General features: G+C 40.5%; 1 protein-coding gene and 1 long non-coding RNA gene across 10 annotated transcripts in view; one reads left to right on the forward strand and one right to left on the reverse strand.

The window, feature by feature from the left end:
* Window positions 1-5,918, reverse strand: part of LOC121109215 — a 31,854-nt gene extending 25,936 nt beyond the window's left edge. The window contains exon 1 of the long non-coding RNA XR_005849625.2: window positions 4,645-5,918. This is a non-coding gene — a long non-coding RNA (uncharacterized LOC121109215). The remainder of the gene's footprint in view (window positions 1-4,644) is intronic.
* Window positions 4,290-22,766, forward strand: part of CHODL (chondrolectin) — a 29,182-nt gene continuing 10,705 nt past the window's right edge. For all 9 annotated transcript variants that reach the window (XM_004938355.5, XM_416682.8, XM_004938357.5 and 6 more), the window contains exons 1-2: window positions 4,290-4,477; window positions 22,198-22,510. In XM_004938355.5, coding sequence (XP_004938412.2) covers window positions 4,393-4,477; window positions 22,198-22,510 — 398 coding nt within the window. In that variant the 5' untranslated portion in view covers window positions 4,290-4,392. The remainder of the gene's footprint in view (window positions 4,478-22,197; window positions 22,511-22,766) is intronic.

Raw genomic sequence — 22,766 nt, forward strand, 5'->3', positions numbered from 1 at the left:
AAGAAAATGAAAATAATCACTAATGAGAAATGAACAGAGTATATAGTTGTAACTCATATTTTAAACAGTACCTCAAGAAAATGAAAATGAAAGAGAGCGCTGCTACTTTGGTTAATGATGAAATAGAGAAACTCACAAGTCACTTCAAAGGATAACTATTACAATATGCCTTCATTTTTTTTGCCCCTTCTAGGTTTGTTTTACAATTGATCAGTGCTACTATATAGTACATTTTTTAAAAGATTGGATAAATCTGTTCTTTAAAGTGTTGAGAAAGCAGTAAAAACACCATCACATAAAGATTGCATTTATTCACAAATTCATAGGATGAATACCACTGCTACCCAATGATGTAACCAGTTTTTGGAATAAAAGCACACAAGCTTTCCCATCTTCTTCTGCGATAAGACAGTTATTTATCTTTAGTCTAGTTTGTCTGAGACTCTTTATCTGTACTTTTAGTCTAAATTATCTTAGAGTAAAATTTACTTCAGAAAGATGCCTACCTCTGATTCAAAGATAGTAATATTTTGAAAGCTTTATTTTCAGCTAAGCTATCCTCTTTCTTATTTAGTTTTCCTTAGATTAGGAAATAAAACCTTGCAGCGCAGCAAAATAGTGACTCTGGACAAAAAACAGTCTACCTTTCAAAGAGTTACTTCATGAATGAAAAGATATTAGGATGTTGCAATAATCTTTATAAACTTTATACTAATTTTTAATGAACTAGAGTTACATATGTCCTGGATACCAGGCCCTTGAAATACACATTGTTTTTTGTTTTGTTTTGTTTTTGTGTGTGTGCTGCAATACAATCCGTTAAAATTCTAAGCTGATCAAGTCTTAAAGTTGTGCACAGTTCTGAGATGGGACATATACTAAGGATGAAGCCAGAGTATCAACAGAATGAATGTTTAATAAAGACAATAATCCTGGTCCCAGCAGCGAGCAACCAACTATTCCTCTTTTCTTCATCTAAAAGGCCCAGGTTAACAACTGCAAATTATATAGTTGCCAGGTCTGGGAATCAATTATTTTTAAGTGAAATTTGACTTATCCTCTCCTGAAAAAATAAATATACTTCAACTATGAAAGAGATAGGAAGACGGATCAGTAGGTGCCTCCTCAGCTGGTGTGAATAGATACTGGTAAGGAAAACGTCTCTATGCAGTATGGCAGTGCTCAGCACTCTCTTTCTGAAGGAGAGAAAGGAGCAAGTGGCTGCAGATAAGATGAAGAGCCTGAAAAGTTTCCACAGATAAAAAACTACAAAAATGCAGTTTCACAACACAACTGTCCATATTTTTTTTTTCTTTTTCTTTCCCCAGGAGATCCTTGCTGCCTGATGGAAAGGGACCTTCGTGTACTGATGGACAGTTGGCTGAATATGTCAGCAGTGTGCCCAGGTGACCAAGAAGGCCAGTGGTATCCTGGCTTGTATCAAGAATAGTGTGTTGAGCAGGACTAGGGAAGTCATCCTGCCCCTGTACTCAGCATTGGTGAGGCCTCACCTCAAGTACTGTGTTCAGTTTTGGGCACCTCAATACAGAAGTGGTTACACTGAGGTGCTGGAGCAGGTCCAAAGAAGGGCAACAAGGCTTGTGGAGGGCTTGGAGAATATGCCCTATGAGGAGGGGCTGAGGGAACTGGGGCTGTTTAGTCTGGGGAAGAGGAGGCTGAGGGGAGACTCCTCTTATTGCTCTCTTCAAATATCTGAAAGGTGCTTACAGCGAGAGCAGGGTTGGTTTCTTCTCACTGCTAACAGGTGAAAGGACGAGGGGAAATGGCCTCAAGTTGCACCAGGGTAAGTTTAGGTTGAATATCAGGAAAAACTTCTTTACAGAAAGGGTTGTTAAGCACTGGAACAGGCTCCCCAGGGAGGTGGTTGTCATCATCCCTGAATGCATTTAAAAACCATTTGGATGTGGTGCTCAGGGACATGATTTAGCAGAGGGTTGTTAAAGTTAGGGTAGTATGGTTAGGTCAATGATCTTTAAGGTCTTTTCCAACCTGAGTGATTCTATGATTCTATGATCCATATGATGAAAAGTGCAGCAAAGATCAGAAGAATGCCAGGAAACTGTCACTGCATCTTGGCTAGTAAACCCACATAAAGCAAGCTGAAAAAAATGCTGCATAATTTACTAAAGGGAGAATTTGTTTTATGCTTGCTCTTAATTTCACTGGAAAAGAGATAGAGGCATGTGTGCCTGGAGATTTTCTTTAGCTGTGAAAATATATTTCATTTCAGCCTTGCTTTAAGAACTAATCGTTAAACAAATTTTTGAAAAGGCCTAAGGAAAAGGAGGAAGATATTTCTGCTGCCTATGGCAGGTATTCAATATCAGATTCCCACCAACATGGGTGAGGAATTCATTTCTTACTACCTGAATGTCATTCCTGAGACAGCAAAGAGACTTGGCACTTTGGAAAACTTTTACCATTTTTCTTATTTTCCCACTTCTTTTGGTTGAATATCACTCGGTATTCAAATTCAGTAAAACTCAAACTCTATCCTCTGCTGAGGCTAAAAGGCTGTGACACCACACTCTCCCTCCCCGGACCCAACCCCCAATACTCATTGTATTTGTTACGGTTTTTTTGGCCATACTCTTTCTGCATACCATCAGCCTTACATGAAGAAATGCTTGAATCGCAGATACCAGGGAGATCATAAAATCATTAAGGTTAGAAAAGACCTCCAAGATTACCTAGACCAACTACCAATGCATCCCCACTGTGCCCACTAACCACATCCCTCAGTGCCACATCTATACGTTTCTTGAAAACCTCCAGGGATGGTTAATCCATCACTTACCTTCCCTGGACAGCCTGTGCTGGTGCCTCACCACTCTTTCTGAGAAGAAATGTTAACAAGAAATATCCAACCTGAACCTCCTCTGGTGCAACTTGAGGCCATTACCTGTTATCCTATAGCTGCTGCCGGGGAGAAGAGGCCAACCCCCACCTCACCACAACCTCCTTTCAGGTGATTGTAGAGTGCTACAAGGTCTCCCCTGAGACTTCTTTTCTCCAGACTAAACAATCCCAGCTCTCTCAGCCACTTCTCATAAGACTTGTGCTCCAGACCCCTCACAGCTTCATTGCTCTTCTCTGAACATGCTCCAGGGCCTTGATGTCTTTCTCATAATGAAGAGCCCAAAACTGAACACAGTACTGGAGGTATGGCCTCACCAGAGCTGAGGACAGGGTTCCAATCACCTCCCTGCTTCTGCTGGCTCCACTATTTCTCATCTTAAGTAACTTTATTCCAGAACATTTTGTTCAGTATGACCATTTTGAGAATATTGCTCAATGTACTTATAGATTTAGAAAATAATAGTTATTGGCTTGGAACCCTAAAATCCACATGGAAGACCAAGCCTCATCAGTCAAAACAAATAAATAATTCTGTTATTAAGAAATAGAAAAAGTTTGTGGAAAAACACAGCAGAACTGCAAATAATTTTCCATTACAGTTCATACACTTCATGTGGGTTTTTCAGTAGGAAACTGATCTCAGGTAGCTTTAGAGCAACTAGGAAATCCATCAAGTATTTTAAAATCCATAGTAATCTGAGATGTATTGACTTCACAACCTGGCTATAAACATCCAGAGGGAAAATAACTTACAAATATGACATGTATATATATGATCTCTAGCTGAGTTCTGAGAAAGATTAAGTTGACTGGCAAACCATCAAATAATTTGCATGCAAGATGTCCATTAAACTCGATGGTAATCTATCTAAGCCATTCACTAGAACCCAAGTAAAGGATTGCTGCCTAGAAAGAGTATCTGTCTTTAGAAATCTACAGATATATATCTACAGAAGAAGCCCTTAACAGCATGGCTCTGGAGATCTTTGAAGCAGTCCTATGAACAGGTCCAGAAGAGTTACCGTGGCATGTTTTCAGAGTGATGGTAATGTGAAATTGATGTCGGTATCTTCTATGTCAGTGAGAAAGGGGGACTCTGCAGCTTATGCACCTGTATATATGTAGATGTACATATTTAAATTGGAAACAGCCTACTTCTATCCTTGTCAGGGGAAACACAGATCAGAAGACCTACAGAGCCCCCAAATGCTGCAGAATGCGCTCGGGTCAGGCTCTCGTTCTCAGCACGGCCACGCGCCCCGAGCGCCCCGACGGCGCAGCATCCCCGCACGACTGGACCCGCTGGCACCGTGCGGCTCTCGGGGCCGGGGGGCGGCGGGGGGCGGTGCTGGCCTCCCGCCCGGCCCGGCCCCCGCCTCTAAAGGTATATAGCGGCGGGGAGGCGGCGGGGGGCAGCGTTGCGAAGCGAGGAGCGAGCGGGCTGCTTTTCCCCGGCATGTGCGCGGGGCTTGGCCTGCCCTGAGCGGGGCCTCTGGGCGCGGAGCCTTCGCCATGGGGCTGGGACTGGGGCTGGCCGCGGTGCTGGCGGTCGCCGCGCTGTACGGGAGCGGAGCGCTCGGCGGGCGCGTTCTCAGCGGTGAGTAGCGGCAACAGGGGGAGCAGGCGGGAGTGGGAACCGACGGAGGGGAGAGGTGGAGAGGTGGGGGCAAAGCACTCGAGAAGTAATCCCGCGGGCCAGCGCCGCTGTGCCGGCGCTCCGGAGCGACTTGGCGCACGTCTAACTGCATCTGCGGGCGCTCTTACCGCAGCGTTGGAGTTGGCGAGCACCCGCCGTCCTGGGGAGGCTGTGCACAGCTCTGATTGCGGGTCTTGGGGGACGGAAAGTTCCGCTGCCAAACTTCTGCAGTAGCCGTAAGGCAGCTCCTGCCACCTCGATGTTTTCTTGCGCAGAGGGATTTTTTGAGCTGATTGAGTGCCTGCGTAACTCAGCTCTGTTCTGTCCGCGGGACAAGAGAGCACGGACACGTTGCATTGTCTCTGAGAAACAGCAGTGCCTTGAGATGTTTGTGGCCACGTGGGAATGTTTCTTCTCTTTATAACACAGGTGGGAGGAAGAAGCAAACTGTTAAGAATACGACACAAGTAGTTTTGTGATGTGTGGGTGCATCCAGAGCTCTCTCAAGGGAGAAGACAGTACTTCAGAAACATGTATCCAGAGCGTGACATTAGGCTTAGTTAAAAGCTATGGGATCCCATTGTACGTTTCCAACATGCTGGTTCTTATGCAAAGAAGCTGCAAAGTATAATGAAGAGGCTGTTTTTAACTAGGCTTTGGGTCAGATCCTCCAAGCTAAAGCTAACAGGCTGCTGGAGACATGCTGGGTGCACAAGCAAATCCTTACAGCTATCTTGAAGCAAAGATTTAGACACCCGATTACACTTGTTAACGAGTAGTGTGCAAATCTCTGTATGTGCAGGTAAATACACGTCTTCATGAACCCATTGCAGAACAGAGCAAGTTATTTCTATGAGCTATCACAGAGACTGCAATGGCAACTTGTCAAGGAAAGTTTGTTGCAGGGCTTTTGGTATCCAGCATTAGGTTCCTGATTCCAGTTAGTTTTCTTTGTAGCTACTCGTGGAGTACAGTCACCGACTATTCCAGTGATGTCTTGTTTGAAGCAAGCTCATGTGCACAGCAGATGTACTGTGTGTGTCTGTGAAACTGTCTTTCAGGAAAAAATAGCTAAGTAGAAGCATTGCAAACATTTAGGAGAAGCTTGCCTGCCTAGTGTGTACCCAGAAGTATTTCATCCACCTCTGTGTTATAATGTAAATTGTGTAGTCATTTACAATACAGAAAAGGTCTTAGTTTAACAATTTATGTTAATACTATACTGCACTTTGTTATTGTAAGGAACAATGAAGGTTGTTCATCCATGGGATTGCATTTGGCATTAGCATTCTCTATGTAAGAGTCCATGTATGGCTGAGGAAAGCCCATCCCTTTATCTTCTACCTGGATCTTCTGCACTTAACTGACACGCACAACAAACTGAATAGAAGTCCAGCTTATAAAAGAATGCACATAACACACGTACCGCCTGTTCTAGATGTGCATAAGACTTCAGGTTTTGGACAGAATACAGACTGCAGTATTCAAAGCATGCGATCAGTCTTATCCCACTCTATTATTCTAGCTAATGCTTGGTTAATTTAATACAGGAGAGGATTTAAAGCCACTTACAGAAGGAACCATTTGTGTTCTATTAGATATATTAGCTGAATTTGTATTCATTAGGTAAAGAGGACCCATACTAGGCAGTAACAATTGAAGATACTCAGTGTGCCTCTATCAATGTGTTCTTCAATATGGGGGGAGGACTCATTGTTTCTCACATGAACCCCACCCTCTCCTGCCACATGCACATGGATGTGCAATGATTAATATGCACTTTTCAAGAAAGAAATAGTACTGCTGAATTACTGGACAGTGTGTGCTGCCCACCTCTCTCCAGTCTGGCTTGTCTTTTGGACTTAAACAGGCTTACATTTAAAATTACAAACCTTCATTCTAAACAGACCTGTTTCTGAAAAAAAAAAGTTAACTTATGCTTCGATCTTCATAACATGTAGGAAATGGAAATATCTCAGTTTTCCAGATATGTTAAAAAAAATAATCCCTATCACTCACATAAAAAAAAAAAAAAAGAAGTTCCTGACCTTAACCTGAGTGCTGGTTGAAGCCTGTGGAAAGATTCCCATTAACTGTGGTAAGTTTGCAGCAGCCTGAGCAACAATTGCAAAAATTGCAGCCATTTTGCCCTCAGCATCAAGAGGGCACAGAAGGAAGAGTCTACCTTTTGAAAATGCCACTTCCTTAACTAAAAGTTTCCTGTTTCTTTTTCAAAGTATGTGCTTTTTTTTTTTTTTCCTAGTCAATCACCAAGTTGATTATTTGATTATTTGCATCAAGACATTCATATTTAGGTGTTATTCTGCCATCTCTAATTTGACAGTTGTTAAAGAGAAGTAATACAAGTGGTATGCAGTTGTTAATGCAGCTAGAGAGATACTTTGCGAGGAGTGCTCACAGTCTTTGTGTCTGAATATTTGTTGTTGCCAGGGAATGGATGGTCAGAGAAAAGAATTAAAGCAGCTCTGGAGAAACTGCTGAGTCTGCCTTGCTGCCCCATGACATCATGAGGAACGTGAAGTGATGATAATGCAGTTTGCAAAATGCAATTACTTTAAGTATCTATTGGGCAGGAAAGATGCAAGCTAATTGTATTACTAATCATTTAACAGCGTATGTATTAATCATAGACATTATACCTTAATGGCTGCCGTTTGCTGTACTTTTGTATTTCTATGGCTTTTAACATTTTTTCTCTTCACTGTGGCAATGTATCAGTAGCTGATTAAGTGATAGAGTATTTTTATATAAAAATAATTGGATATATGAAATCTTAAATAAAGTAAAACATTTCTTGGATCACAAAAGAACAAGAGTTGCCACTAAACCGTAGGCTCGTTTGCTTCACATGCCCTTAAGGATGTAGATGTTTTAATTCACGGAGTTCATAATTGCATTTGAGAAAGTCATAAGTAGTATGAAGTATTTTCCTGGGTATTGAATTGCATATCCATGAACTGATAAGAAATCCTTTTTCAAAAGGCAAAATTAAATTCAGGTCACTTGGCTTGGTCTACTTGTTACACCTCAGTTTTGTCTGTGAGGCTTTAAGTATTTTTGGTTGATGAAACTTTTTTATGTTCTTAGTAACATGGACTGTTATTGTTAAGCTATATTGATTGCTCAGAACTTGAAGAAAGTTAGAAAGTTAGAAAATTAGAAAGAACACTGCCATTCTTACCTAGAAAAGGTATACATGTTATTGCTCTGTAATGAACACAGAGCTGTGAATGCTCAGCATTTGGTTCCATAATAGAAAAGGTTTTAATGGAAATACATATCCATGTTGTACAGGATCTTTTTGTTGGGATGGTTTAAACATGCTTTTTTTGGGTAATTGCTACTGATGAGACTTTGAGAACTGCAAGGGAAGTTGGGTACTTAATGCCCTTAGACTCCTTAGCAATTCTTTCTTTACATACCTATTTTGAACTGTGTCTTCTTGGTGATTAGTCAGTGATCTGGGTTCTTAAATGGAAATGAAATAATGATTCTTGGTTATAGATACATGCATCTGTTAAACACATTTTGCTCCTAAGAAGGAAGTTAAACAATATGAAATGACCACATCTAGGCCTTTGGCTTCCAGCACAAGAAAGATTCAGAGCTGTTGGAGAGTTCAGAGGAGGGCTACAAAGGTAGTCAGAGGGCTGGTGCACCTCTGCTACAAAGACAGGCTGAGGGAGCTGGGCTTGTTCAGCCTGTAGAAGTGGAAGCTCCAGGAACATCTCATTGGGGCCTAGAGGAAAGACAGGGAGGGAGTCTTTATCATGCAGTGTTGTGATAGGACAAGGAGTAATAGTTTTAAGCTAAAAGAGGGTAGATTTAGATTTGATACGAGCAATAAATCTTTACTAAGAGAGTGATGAGGTGCTGGAACAGCTTGTCAAGAGAAGCTGTGGATGCCCCATACCTGGAGGTGCTCAAGGCCAGGTTGGATGGGGCCATGGGCAGCCTGAGGTAAACTGCTATGAGTGTGTTGAAAGCATAGTTTTGATGACTTGAGATACATGATGGTGGAGGAGTTCTTCCACAGCAGTGTAGATATACAAGAGTACTTAAATCAGTTCCAGGAATTGGACTTCTATGTCAGAGTCAGTCCTTCTGTATTTCAATCTGATATAAAGCTTACCTTGCGTTTGGGAGAGTTATGCAGCTCTTTTCATGGTATATGAAAAGAGTGATGCAAAATTCTAGCATTTTGTCTCAGGTGTGCATGTCGCTTTTCCAGGAATAAGTGATTCACCACTTCAGTATGTTGTTCAAAGACAAGTTAAGGCACTGATGCTTATGACCGCCAAACCCCAGCATCCCACTTGACGAACAGGCAAGTGAACAGAAAACACACCACAGAGGGAGCTGTGGTACATAGACTGTGGGACAGGATGGATGTTCTGCCTGTCTTTTACAGCTTTTCTTGCTCCTGGTGAGACAAGGCCAATGTGTTGTCCCAGTGCAGCAGCGTGGTGCAAAATAATCTCTTGCCTTGCTGAAGTTGTTTTCTGTACCTTGAGTTTACTTCTCTGTAGTTCAGATCTGATTGTATGAGGGTGAAACTTTGGGTTTATAAGCTGTTTGCAGGAAAACATGCTTTGGTTCATAAGGTGTTCTGTAAATTTACAGCGCTATCTGAGGTTTTAAGACTAATTCTCATAATGACTTTCTCTTCTTCAATCACTCATGGATCTGAAAAGAATGTACTATACTATATATGAAATAAGAAATAACAATGACTTGATAGCTACTTCTACGTGGTATTCCCATGTTCATACTAGGCACTCACTAGTCCAAAATGATTGGAGCCTCTTGATGAAGAAGTCCCCATCACTGACAGAAGGTAGTACTTTCAGCTCCAAGCAGTCTGAAGAAATAATGAATCCTAACTAAAAAGTTGGCGTAACTCTGTAATTAGCATCTAAATGTAGCTGCAATATACAGCTAATAATTCTAGGATTGCTTAATAAACAGTGAAGGAAAAAAAAAATGATATTTTTAGAGTGTGATTACATCATTTTAATGTAGGTCTTGAAAAAACTGCCAACACACCCTATGAACACTTGTTATTTTCAGTTGTCTACTCAGTGAGGTTAGTGAGGCAGCTCATATACTCACAGCTACATTGTGAATTAGTGAAGTTAGGTGAGACAAATTGCCCTGGATGTATCAACAATTTATTTCCATGTGATGTGAAGTAATCAGTTATGCTTTACCTCCATCTGGGTTTATAATAAATGATATTTCACCCTAAAAGGAAAAACATTCTTTTTTTCCCCTCCTTGTAAAGCTCCTTTCTATCTTTGCCCAAAGTAAACTGTAATCAGTTCTAAGTTCCTATATGGAAAGGTTTTTCCAATGTTTTTCAACAGAAGAAAGAGCAAGAATTTGTTCAATGTTAACTCTTTTCATTGTGAGACTACTGTAGAAAGATCAGCACTCTATTGCACTCTTTTACACAGATAATTGTAAGATGATCCGCCAAGGAAACTTTAAGTCCATGAAACAAGGAAATGAATATAATTTCACATTCATGTTTAAATTTTATGTACATAAATACAGGTGTCTCTGTAACAAATACATGAGAACATAACATGAAAAAGAAAAAGAAATGTCACTGAAAGAGAATAAGAGAGTAGAGATGCTTGCTGTGGATACTGATTGATGAAAAGTAATTTTAATGATTTTAATAATTAAAGATTTATGAGCAATTCCCTTCTAGAGACTAAAATAAGAAATGAGCAGTGAGCAGAAACTCTCAGAAGTGCTTGAATTTATGCTTATGAGAAATCTGGTTGAAGGAATCTACTGATGTATATATAGAAATGTCTGCTGGACTGAGGTAGGGGAATCAGTATACTCTCTGCTCTCCTAGGCGGGCAAACATGAAGCTTGAGCTACTCAGATCATACAGTTTCTGTCAGGTGTATTTCACAAAATGCTAAGAACAACATAATAGCTGCCATGTTATGCCTGTCTTAATATGGTCTAGGAAATCTTTTCTGTTTTTCAGCCACACTGAAAACTATTGATGGAGAGACTTAATTTGCCTGTTTTCTTGCCAGAGAGATCCTGTCAGTACTTCAGCCTTATTGTTAAACAGCTGAAATGTTTGAAGTAGGTGGAGTTTTCTTGGTGTATTTAGGCTGTGATATACACACCTCATTGCTCTCTAAAACTACCTGAAGGTAGATTGCAGGGAGGAGGGTATTAAGCTCTTTTTCTCAAGTGATCTCTTTTGACAACTGGTTGAATACCAGGCAATGTTCTCAAATTGTGCCAGAGGAGGTTTTGATTGAACAGTGGGAAGAATTGCGTCATGGAGAAGGTGATTGAGCATTGGCACATGCTGCCCAAGGAAATCCTCATCCCTGGAGCTATCTTTATGGACGTGGCACTAAGGGACATGAATTAGTGACAGGACTTGGTAGGTCAGGTTGATGATTGGACTTGATGATTCCTGAAGTTCTTCTCCAACCTAGATGATTCTATGTAAAAATACATGATTTGTGTATTTATGAAAGACTTTAGAAAAATAAAAGAATCAAGCAAAACAAAGCACTGCTAACAGTTTCAGCAGTGTTTTAAGTCTTGGATAAATAATTTACATCCTGGAGCAGACTTGTAGATGTGTAGGTCTTTCTAAAACACTGTATTTCCTCTTACTCTGAACAGGCTCAAATAGACCTTATTGACATCTGAGTGTCGTCATTGGTCTCCCTGAATGAATCTGTGGAAGTTAATATGGCTAATTAATACTTCTTGTGCATTATATTTTGACTAGCATTGCAGATTTCTTAACAAGCTTTTTCTTATTATCAGTTGAGACGATGCACATTGTGTCATGTTGAAATGCAAGCCTATCATTGAATTTACCTCTGTGGATGCTGATGCTCAGTTGGCATTGTCTTCACCATGCATAGTGAGGCCAGGAAGCCGGTTGTTTGCAGTGACAATATTGCTATACCTATCACAGAGAGAAAGGGGGAAAATTAGCTCTGATACCAGTCTCTTCCTTCTTAACATGGAAAAAGAGAAGTCAAGTTGAAAATTTTAGAGGGTTGTCTTTGCAACTACATTGGCAATTTGTACACATGATGAACCGCTGAGTGCTGTGCTGTTGTTCACTGGCTCCTTATGCAAGCATGTGGCTGTCTGCCATGGTCAGTTCTATGATATATACTCATAAAGTTCACATGATCAGAAGAAAGAAAAAAGTTATTACAGAAAAAGCTAAATACATCTTGAGCTTTTAATTTATAATGTGAAAGAGAACTGATGCCAAGAAGTAGGTATTTTTCACTTAAACAAGAGAGAAACTGTCAGAGCTTTAATGATTTGACTGGGGTGAAAAAGAAGTATTCAGGAAATAATTAACGAATGTGTTTTCTTTTTCTTTTTTTTCCAAAACTGACATATCATGCAAACTAGCAATTAATACTACTTGATCGTTTTATAAAAATGGATATTTATTTCCAAGTAGAACATACTTAAATTGTATTGATTCTCTCAATTTTATGTCCCTCCACATGGGTAATGATGGATGGCGAAATGTTGATTAGCTTCTAATGAGATTTAGATATCAAGGTACTTCTTTATGGCTCTGTTAGCAGCATGCCATGTGTGCCATTGCTGAGAAGCTAACTATGAGAAATAACTGTTATTTTATTTGTGAAAGAAGTGAATAAGTTTCATGAGGACAAATGTTCCAGTCCCGAGTACATCAGGAACAAGCTAGTGACTGAAACACCACATCCTCAGTTTTGAAAATACAAGCTGACTTTTCTACTCTGGGGAATACAGATTCTTCCAGCACTTTAACCAACACGGTGAAATACTAACCCGTCTTTTGCAGGACAAGAAACCTTTGCTTCCATCTTCCCATGACCTAGAACAGTGCAAATTCTGAGGACAGAACTTCTAACTACTTGGCTTTAATAAATCTCCCCATAATAATCCATTCAGTTGAATACTTGTCATCAGTGTTTATATATAGACACTTTAACTTTCTATTTTACTTACCAGCTATCTTTCTGCAATGTGCAGGGAGGCTATCGAAAATCATTTAATTGTTTTTTTTTTGTTTGTTTGTTTCCTTTTCAGACAGATGGCAAAATCCAGATGTAAAGGAAAATAGCAGTTATGAGTAATGATCTTTAATAGTCAAATGAGCTCTGGACAATGTTGCCTTGCAAACAGAGCTGTCCCCTTTCTGATTGCTCGGTTTTGTAAAAGCGTAGGTGTGATGGATTTGAGAGCATTCGTTATTCAGAAATAACCAAGAAAAGTCCTTGTCTCCCAAAACACTTGGCAACTCAACAGCATAAATAGCGAAGGCTGGAATATAGATGAAAACTCCACTTCTCATGGCAAAATAAGAAAATAAAGAATCCCTGGACTGGACTAGGACAAATGTGTCTTATGTTGCTTTGTATTCTGTTTAGGTGCACTCAGTCTCAGTATGAACAGTATGATACAGTACTTTTTACTTGCAACTTTCATCTTCCCCATTTTCTTTCTGTGCAGGAGTTGCATTAACTCTAGAGATTGGTGTTTGGAAGGTGTCTGAGTGCCTCTGTCATTACCTTTTCTGATTCATGTGACGTGGGATAGTTAATAGCTGAAGACTGATTACTTGACCTATGTTTGAGAGAGAACAAAAAACACATATAAAATGGTAGATAAAAGAGGCAAATTCTATTCTATGCCTCTATTGTTTTTATATGCTAATACCTAAGAATTTATCATTTATTGTGAAAAGTATTGTAAAAATTATGGCTCATAGACAAGTGTTGCTTAAGAGAGGCTGTTCCTCTCAAGAAACTTTGCCTATGTGCTAATGACAATATGATAGGCACACAGACGATCTGCCTGTACAAAAACCTGAAGCACAGCTACTTAATAGACTCACGTGACTCTCATTTTATGTAAGCACTTAAAGGGAACTCAGGAAATTCAGAAGTTGTGTTTTGGTTTTTTTTTTTTTCATATAAATAACTTTAGAGAAACTGTATTATGGCAGCTAGGTATAAACATTAATCCATAAAAAAGTTACAAATCAATAAGAAGTTATTCTTTTACCTGCAGACTTTGATATTAAGAGATTGGGAGAAAAATTACCAAACAAGGTACAAAAGACAAAGCTATGAAGATATTAATACAGAGAGAGATCATCTTCATAGCAGTATATATGGCAAATTTGGTAGCAAACTGAATTCCTTAAACTGCTCTGGAGCTTGAGCTGGGCAACACTACTTCTCTGAATGGGTGGGTGGTCAGGCACTGGAATGGGCTGCCCAGGGAGGTGGTGGAGTCACCGACCCTGAAGGTGTTCAAAGAGCATTTGGATGTTGTGTTGAGGGACATGGTTTAGCGAGAACCATTGGTGAAGGGCGAATGAATGGTTGGACTGAATGATCCTGTGGGTCTTTTTCAACCTTAGAGATTCTATACTTCTATGATATGTGAACTAAGTACTGAGTAAACTGGAGAACAGTGTGTCTTCAGCATTACAGTCCTTGTGAGAGAGAAGATAGTAATTTGCTCTTACAATAAATACAGACAGCAGAATTATGAAATCTCATCACAGTAACAGTTCTTTAAAAAAACAAAATGATGCCTCATCAAAAATACAAATTAAAATTCAGTAGGCTGGATGGACACAAGCATGATGCAGTAAAACATCAAGAGCAGTAACATAAAATGTCAAAATATGACCAGCACCTGAGCTCCATCGAAATCTGACTAAATGATAGAAGGGCCAGTTGACATGATGCACCATCTTTAAATCAAAATGTGATTAGGAAATTGTAATACCTTTTAGCCCCTATTGACTATATTCTAAACTGCATTTTTAGGGCTTGTTGTGGAGCAGCCTGTATCCTGCGATCTGGCTACACAGTCTACAAAGTCAGCGTGCTCACATAAGCTCAGGACCAAAATCTGTTTTTATAACACAAGCAGGAAAGTATTACTAAACCAGTGGAATATTTTGATTAACTTATAAAGACTTCTGTCCTGCTGTTATTTCTTTATCTCTTTAAGTCTCCATGTCTTTTTAACTTTACTTTCGGAGGCCTCTATTAGCCTCATTCTGGTCTTGGGGACTCTGGTTAGTGTTCAATGTTCCACATTTGCACCGAATGTTCCTCTGTGTTTTCCGCTGAATTCGTTATCTTGTAAGTCACCATATGAAAACATAGTGGACTTTCTACAGCAGGCTTTGTGCATTCATTTGTTCTCCTTACATATGCTGTACACATTGAGCTACTGCTACCACAAATCTAGATGAGTGCTAATTGTAGCTGAAGTGAGCCTTGAATTGTACCTTAGTCAGTAAGGTTCAAGAGGGAGATTGGATTTACAAGTAGGGAGCTTGTCTTTTATCTGGGATTTCCAAAACTTCAAGCTGAGTCATGACTCAGGATGCCCCTCATGGCCCATAGCAGTGTGGTTGGCGCTTAGGGAGATGGCTCTTTGAGATGGGTGCTGTCAGTAACCTTAGTTCTCAGTTATGCTGCTATAGATTCTATCATGATAAACCTAAAGGAACCTATTATTTCTTTTAAATGAGGAACCATTATTAAAACATAACAGAGGTATTCCTGATTGAAGTACTGAGTATTTGTTTGCTTCTCCTTTTTTTAGAGGAGATCTTCTTTCTTGCAAAATTATCTGCAGAAATGTTTCAACTAAGTACCAGGTATTTGCACTAAAAGCTAGATTTATTTTGATGTTGTTATAAAATATTTTATTAGGTAGCTGCAGTGTGACACCTAAGGATGAAAAAATAACACATGATTGGGATAGTGCTTAATGTTTCTTAGAGTAGATATTGTGCCGTTGCTTTCTTCAGTTGCAGGAATGGTGAGAATAAGTGAAAGAAAGGGATTTTGAATCAACTTATCCGCAGTAGGCAAATAGAATTCCTAAGGCTGAGAGGGCTGAGGGACCAGGAGCAGAGCAATGCTTTATGGCTGTAGTGTGCAGGACAGGGAGAAAAATATAAACTTCTCCAGGTTTGTTCCCTGATGAGAAGACTGGGGAGACCTAACCTTGTAGTTCTGCAGTGCAATAGTGGGAGAACAATTTTTCTTTCTGTCAGTTCAGTGTAGCACTCTTCCCTCAGCAGACTTTCTGGTGCTCTGGTGATGATGAAAAGGTAATGTGAGTGTTAATGGCAACAATTCAAGTGCCTGTCTCCATGCCTACTTCTGAGCAAGGTGTGAGGGCAGCTCTTGGGTGAGGGGAGATTTGTTAAGGGTTAAGGAGCCAATTGACTCCTTGAAAAGAAGGATATAAGCACTCAACCTTCGCATCTACAGGCAGTCAGACAGGATTGATTGAAATACCAATTTGAGCATTTGTAAAGGATAACACTGAGAATGAGTTATTAAATTCTATTTATTGCATTAGTTAGATCTTTGGTCTCATGCTCAAGGAAGGACTAAATACGTTCACATCTTTTTTTTTTTTCTTTCTGGATGCGCTGTGATGGAACAATGTTTTCCTTCAAGGTTTTTTCAACTAAAGCAGCCTACAGTAGACTTTATGGAAAGGTTGCAAAGGCCTAACTTACCTGTGTTTTTTCATGTTGAGCAGTATCCAAGCCTGATTAATTCCAACTCACAAAACTAGTTTCTATTCAGTTGTGATAGGAAAATTGGAATTAAATTTATAGAGTTGAAATAGCAAGTGTTGCTTTGGAATTAACAGTAGGGTGTTGACTGCTATAAAGATGTTTGAAAAATTCTATAGTTAATGTTTCCATACTTATCTGCTGTACAGTGTGGTCCATTTTCTCATTTACACTAGTGAATTATTTTTGCTTTGTAGTTCATAAATTAATAGGGAGACAAGGCTGTAAAAAAAAATGCTGCTTTAATGCTTGACATCTCAGCATGCTCTGAAAGGAACACTAAAATGTCAGCTGATTTGGCAGCTATTAACATACTACTGCAGATTTCCATTAACACATTGAACTAGGTCTGCAACAGCAGATAAAAGTCCCCTTTGAAAGAAGAAAGAGAAAAATCAGAAAGGGTCATTGCCTAAACAGAGGAACTAAATTAACTGGAACAACAAAAAACAAACAAACAAACAAACAAACAAAAAAACAAAATAATAATAATAATAAAAAAAAATTCAGAGCTTCTTCCAGGAAGCTTACTAGCTTACTATTCTGCATCACATTCTTCATTGTTAAAGGATAAGTCTGAAACCCAGATATTTCTTAGTTGCTTGCTGTTTTCTCTATTTGTGTTTTGACAGGTATTCTTGCACAAATGATCAGCCTGTAGGGAAGGAACCATTTCTTTTGTTTAGAGAGAAACAAATGTGAAAGGGCACTGGAGCAGAGCAGTGGTCCCAGCACTGAGCCTGCTGGAGTTCAAGGAGTGTTTGAACTATACTCTCAGACATAAGGTTGATTTTCAGGGGGTTCTTTGTGGAGCCAGGAGTTTGACTTGATGATCCCTCAAGGTTTTAACTCACTAACCATTTCAGATAAACACTTGGGTAGGGATTGGTCCTCTGTTTCTGTATTCTGGACCACCCAGGAAGGCACCTTACTCAGATTCCTTAACAGAGCCAATCTGTTACTGGGCTGCACAGAACAGGTACATACCAAGTGCTACAGTAGCACCAATTGCACAGTTTTGCTGCCACTGTGCATCACAAAGACCTGCCCTTCTCCCCACTCCACGCAGTCTTACGTGTTTTCCTCAGCTTGTTGGGAGTGATGGAGATATTGGCGCTAGTGCAGTATTGAAGTTACATGAGCGTACTGTGCAGCTTACAGCTTATGGACACAAGCTTTATAGCAGCTCAGAAACATCACATGCCATTTGGTAACTTGAGTCTCCTTGCAGCTCCTGACTGTTAATGACACACTTAACTGGAAGATAAGCACACTGAAGAAGCTTGGTCAGTTGGCCAGCAAAGACCCATTTCTCATGTTGGAAAGGTCCTTCAATTCAGATTTTCGGGCAGTAACAGAAGAACAGGGAATGTGCATGAGAATGAAACATAAGAGAGCATTTCAGGCGCATGAGAAACGTAAGGAACAGGGAGGCTGGAAGTATGATGCTATGGAGGGAAAGGTGATTGCTTTCCCAGGAAAGGGAGCTGCAGCAGAGGCATTGACATCTGAAGTGGCCAAAACAGTCATCCTGGTGGTTTGAACATTTCTATTTGAATGAAACCATGATAGAGATATTTTGTTACCTGAATTTGCTCATAACTTTCTACTTATTGTCAAAGAGAAAAATATGCAAGAAGGAGAGGAACTGTAAAAGATTTTTTCTGAATGCTGTCTGGGAAGTAAAAAGAACAAGACAATGGACCAAGGAATCTCCATAAATCTGCTTCTACTTCATGAATTAAAGCTTTGAATTCAATCTTTAGTTACAGGGATAGTCCAATCTCCATATAAATGATTATTAGTGTCTTACATAATTCAGCGCTAGCCTTTGGATGTTTGCATTCCTATGTACATATGTGTACTCTGGCAGTAAGCCATAGTCACTCACTCACCCAGTGGCGAGAGTCAGAATTCTCCTTTACTGTGCACTCCATCTTGTCAGTGAGACAAAGGTCCTGAGGAAAACAAGGTTTGTGATCGCACCAGCAAAATTTGAATTACAGCATTATATAGGAAAGAGTTGAGATGTTATTTCATATGCAGCTTTCAGTCTTGCGTTTCACACTTCTGTACGTTCAGACATTGCTTTGTTATTTTGATAATAGGTGTCTTTTTTTTTTCCTTTTTTTTTTTTTTTTTCCATCAAAGAAGTGCTATAAAAAAAACCCCTTATTTTACATGCATCTGTAATGAAGGGTCTTCCCCTTGAGTCTTCAGCAGCCTTGCCCAGATAGACTTTGGCTCTTTGTAGATTCCCTGATATCAAGGCTCTTCACTTATCTAAATGAAGGAAAATGTCAGTGAAGGATTAAGGACAAACTGTAGAGTTGTCATGGCATTGTCAGAGAAAGTCCAAGGAGGTAGACTCTTACTGGTCACTGAACCTGACTGATGGCTCAAGACAGTCCTTACATTAGATTTTTCTTGTTCCTGCATTGTTTTGTCAGGATAACAACTGATAAACAGACAACTTCAGAAGTCTGTCTGCTAAGCCTAAGTAAAAATGAGACAACAAGGACACTTTTTACTGAGGGTGTTTCCTCTAGATGAACTGTAATAGGCTGTCATAAAGCAAAGGTTTCAGATTTTTTGAGGAAGGTGCACAAGAATCACAGGAAACACTAAAAAATTGAATGTAGTATACTCCTACTGCATTTTGAGAATAAAAAATATTCCAAAAATAGAAGTTACTTTCAGATTTAGCTAAGAGGCATAAGGAGATCATGTCTTTATGTTCACTTTTTAGAACCCTTCCTCTGTCTGCTCATTCCACATTTTGGGCATGTTGAATAAGTTCTAGAGAACCTCTGTAGTTGAAGATAATTGTTTTTCCTTTTCAGGAAATAGGCATCTTTCTCTGCCAAAGAACTGGAAGGAAAAAACATTATTTTGTCATTGCCTTTTGATATTTTTCCACAGTTTTTACTAAGAAGGGAAGGGAAAACCTCTGTGAATGCAGTAGATTTAGTGCTTTCTGAAAGCATAATAGGGATTCTTCAGTATCATTATAGTATTGAGGTATCTGCTAATGTCTGGGGCTTCTGTTGCTGTGGTAAGGGACATTAGGATCATGGCTGCCATCTCCAGCACCTCTGGTTCATATACTTCTGCCTGACCTGCTGGACTTGTAGAGTCCAGCTTAGTGCTTGGGATCTCTGTTGGGATTTGGAGGACATGGCTGCCATTTTCCTACTTGCAGATTCATTCAGTCTGCAGCAAAACTGAGCATATGTCCCAGAGACACGCAGACAAGGCTGACCACACAGACAGCTGCAGACAAGGTGCTGCCTTCAACAGCATCTGCCTGTGGGACCCACTCTCCAGGCTGACACATGCATGCACGTTTCTGGGTCCCTTGAGTACTGGCAGAGTCCCACTGTCCACCTAGATCCCAGACTCCTTATCTACTTCACGAGTCACCTACTCACAGGCTGAGCTTGAAGCTTGCTGCACACATGCAGCACTCCCACACTCATCTCTCTTGCATACTGCATTTACTAATCCCCCTGAGGCTCCCTGCCTGCTTGATACCCTAGCCAAGACCTGAAACCTCATTAGTCATTGGTGCTCCAACTTAAAGGTTGCTGGCAAATATAAGGGTTACTCTGCAAGTAGTGACTGCTATTTTATCATGTTGGCCTATAAATTCAGAGGTGTACATTGGTGGTATGTCAGTAGAGGTTGAACAATCCATTCAGTTTTGTTGCTGTGTGACACATAGCAGAGGGGCAGTCTGACAAAATGGCATCTGATGTGGAAGCATGTGTGAAGTGAAGTTGTGGAATTGAATTCCTCCATGTGGAAAAAAACTGCACCTATTCACATTCATTGATGCTGAACATTTCTGGAGTCTGAACTGTGGATGCGAGCACAGTGAGGCAATGGGTGTTGCGTTTCAGCAGTGACAACAGAAATGTACAGAGATGAATATCAGCTTCAGTGCATTGGAAACAATGGTGGCAACATTGAAATATCACAAAATTTGTACCTGGTACCCACAGATGCTCACACAGGAAAAGAGAAAACACCATATGCAAGTTTGTCAAGACCTATTGAACCAATGTGAGGCTGAAGGCTGAAGGTCCTGGATTGCATCATTACTGGAAACGAGATGTGGTGTCACTGCTGTGAGCAAGAATCAAAATGGCAGTCCATGAAATGGGGAAATATGAACTCCCCATTGAAGGAAATGTTTAAGACACAGCCCTCAGTGGGTAGAGTGACATGCGCTGCCTTTTGGGATAGGAAGGGAGTGATCTTGATGGATTTCCTGGAACCCAGACAAACCATCACTTGTGACTGCTATATTGCAATGCTGACTAAGTGGAAGGCTCAAACTTCCAGAGTCAGCCCAAAGGAGAAGACAACCTTTTTCTTACAGCACAATAACACAACGCCCCACACCAGTTTGAAGACTGTGGAGTGCATTGCCAGACTTGGCTGGACTGTCCTACCACACCCAGCATATAATCCAGATCTGACGCCTTCTGACTTCCATCTGTTTGGGACTATGAAAGAGGGGCTGCATAGGCAACATTTTCCTAGCAACGACACCATCATAGCTGCTGTGAAACAGTGGGTGACCCCTGCTGGTGCAGCTTTTTACAAGTGTGGCAAGCAACCTCTTCTTCATCACTGGTGAAAATGCATAGTTGATGGTGGTGGCTATGTTGACCAATTTTACAGCCAAGAATTTGCTGAATCAAATAGTGTCATTGTGCTCTTTGTATCTATTTGTTTCCATATAGAAACTACAATAGGAGGCATTACTTTTGGAGCAACTTATACATACACCTCATGCACACTGAGTTAAGTTACAGACACTCAGCCCCTTAGCAGTGGGTACCTGGGCTGTGATCTACTGCCCAGCTCCAGCCACTGACGTGGAGCCTGCCCTCATTTCTTGCTGGTTCCTCCCCAGAACTGATTTTTAGGACTGGCACAACTCCTGCTGCTGCTGGTGGTGAGAGAGGCCTGGCTGGGGTGGAAACCCTGCCTGTTCTGGGAGCTGGTGGTGAGAGCATCCCTACGCTTGGGGTGAAATGTGATAATACACAGAGAAATAGTTAGACCAAATTTAACAATAAGACAGGACAGAGTACGGTGACTACCTGCAGGGCTCAGTCAGCCAAGTATACTGACCAGGCTCCATTTTACATGACTATTTTTTTTTTATCCCTTTCTATCTTTTCCTCCCTGTTCCTCCCCATTTATTAACCCTGAACAGTCCATCATCAGTGTACACATTTCTGCGAACCCCCAACACCCTGAGCCGCCAGGTTTGCATCCTTACCAGTTGCAAAGCCCTGTTTGCATGCACTTTCCTGACTACCTTCCAGTTGGTATCAGACAGACGTTTTTCTCCTAGTTTTCTCCATGATATTAGCCTGTCAGACTTGTGCCTATATGTTTATGACTTCTTGCTTTTACTATCCGTTTTTGCACTGAAAAAGTCATTGACTGGATACCCTTAAAGAAGATTTCTCCTTCTGCACGGACTTAAGAGATTGCATTTGGAGACACCATAGCAGAGAGTAGCCCCGAGGTCTTTGTGAAAGCAGCCTCTCAAGGTTAGGTAGCAGAGCCAAGAATGTGTTAGCTTCTTCCTGCCACTAGCACTGAGAAGTTTAAACTTTATTTTTTTCCTGGTCAAATAGCTTTCCTTAACAATGAGTAGTGGAGTTGGCCCATTAATTACAAAAATACCCTCCAAATTCTAGCTTTAACAGTAGGACTTTATGGTACAGACATTAAAAGCAGAGAAACATTTCTAGAAGTCAGTGGGAATCTTCAGCGTCTCAGAAAGTTTAACGAGCATGGGAACAAAGCATAGATTTCAGCGAACTGTACAATATGAGCCATGTTAAATTCAAGCTAAGGTTTTCAGCAGTGCCACTGTGCTACTGTGAGTCCTTTCAGGAAGGGGCACAATAAGTGCCTACTCACCTACATCACTGTATTCATGATGTGCTATATATATATTTTTTTCTTTTTCACATTTGTCATATATCTACTTTTTTTTCAGGTCAAAAGGTGTGCTATGGTGGCTTCAAGCGTTCCTGCTACAAGATAGCTTATTTCCAGGACTTGTCTAGACGCGTGGGCTTTCAGGAGGCCCGCCAAGCTTGTGAAATGGATGGCGGGGCTTTACTGAGCTTGGAAAGTGAAGCTGAGCAGCGACTAATAGAAAACATGTTACAGAACCTCACTAAGTCAGGCTCTGGGATTTCTGATGGTGATTTCTGGATTGGGTTGTGGAGAAGTAGTGATGGACTGGCCACCTCCAGTGCTTGCCCTGACCTCTACCATTGGGCTGATGGAAGTATTTCACCCTTCAGGTAAGTCTCTAAAGCTGCTTATTGAGAATGTATAATGGAAATAAATGGAGAGTGAAATGCCTGGTAAAAAAAATAATCTCGTCATAGAATCATAAAATCACAGAACGGGTTGGGTTGGAAGGGACCCACTTGCTGCCGTATGAAGTTAATAGCATAACTCCTTAACTTCTCAAGCTAAAGGGGAGCTGGCAGTCAGGGTTTTGAATTTTAATCTGTGAAGGGATAGCATAGGGGATGGCAGCCTACAATTTTCTTT

Source organism: Gallus gallus, chromosome 1, assembly GCF_016699485.2.
Source record: "Gallus gallus isolate bGalGal1 chromosome 1, bGalGal1.mat.broiler.GRCg7b, whole genome shotgun sequence".
Lineage (NCBI taxonomy): Eukaryota > Metazoa > Chordata > Aves > Galliformes > Phasianidae > Gallus > Gallus gallus.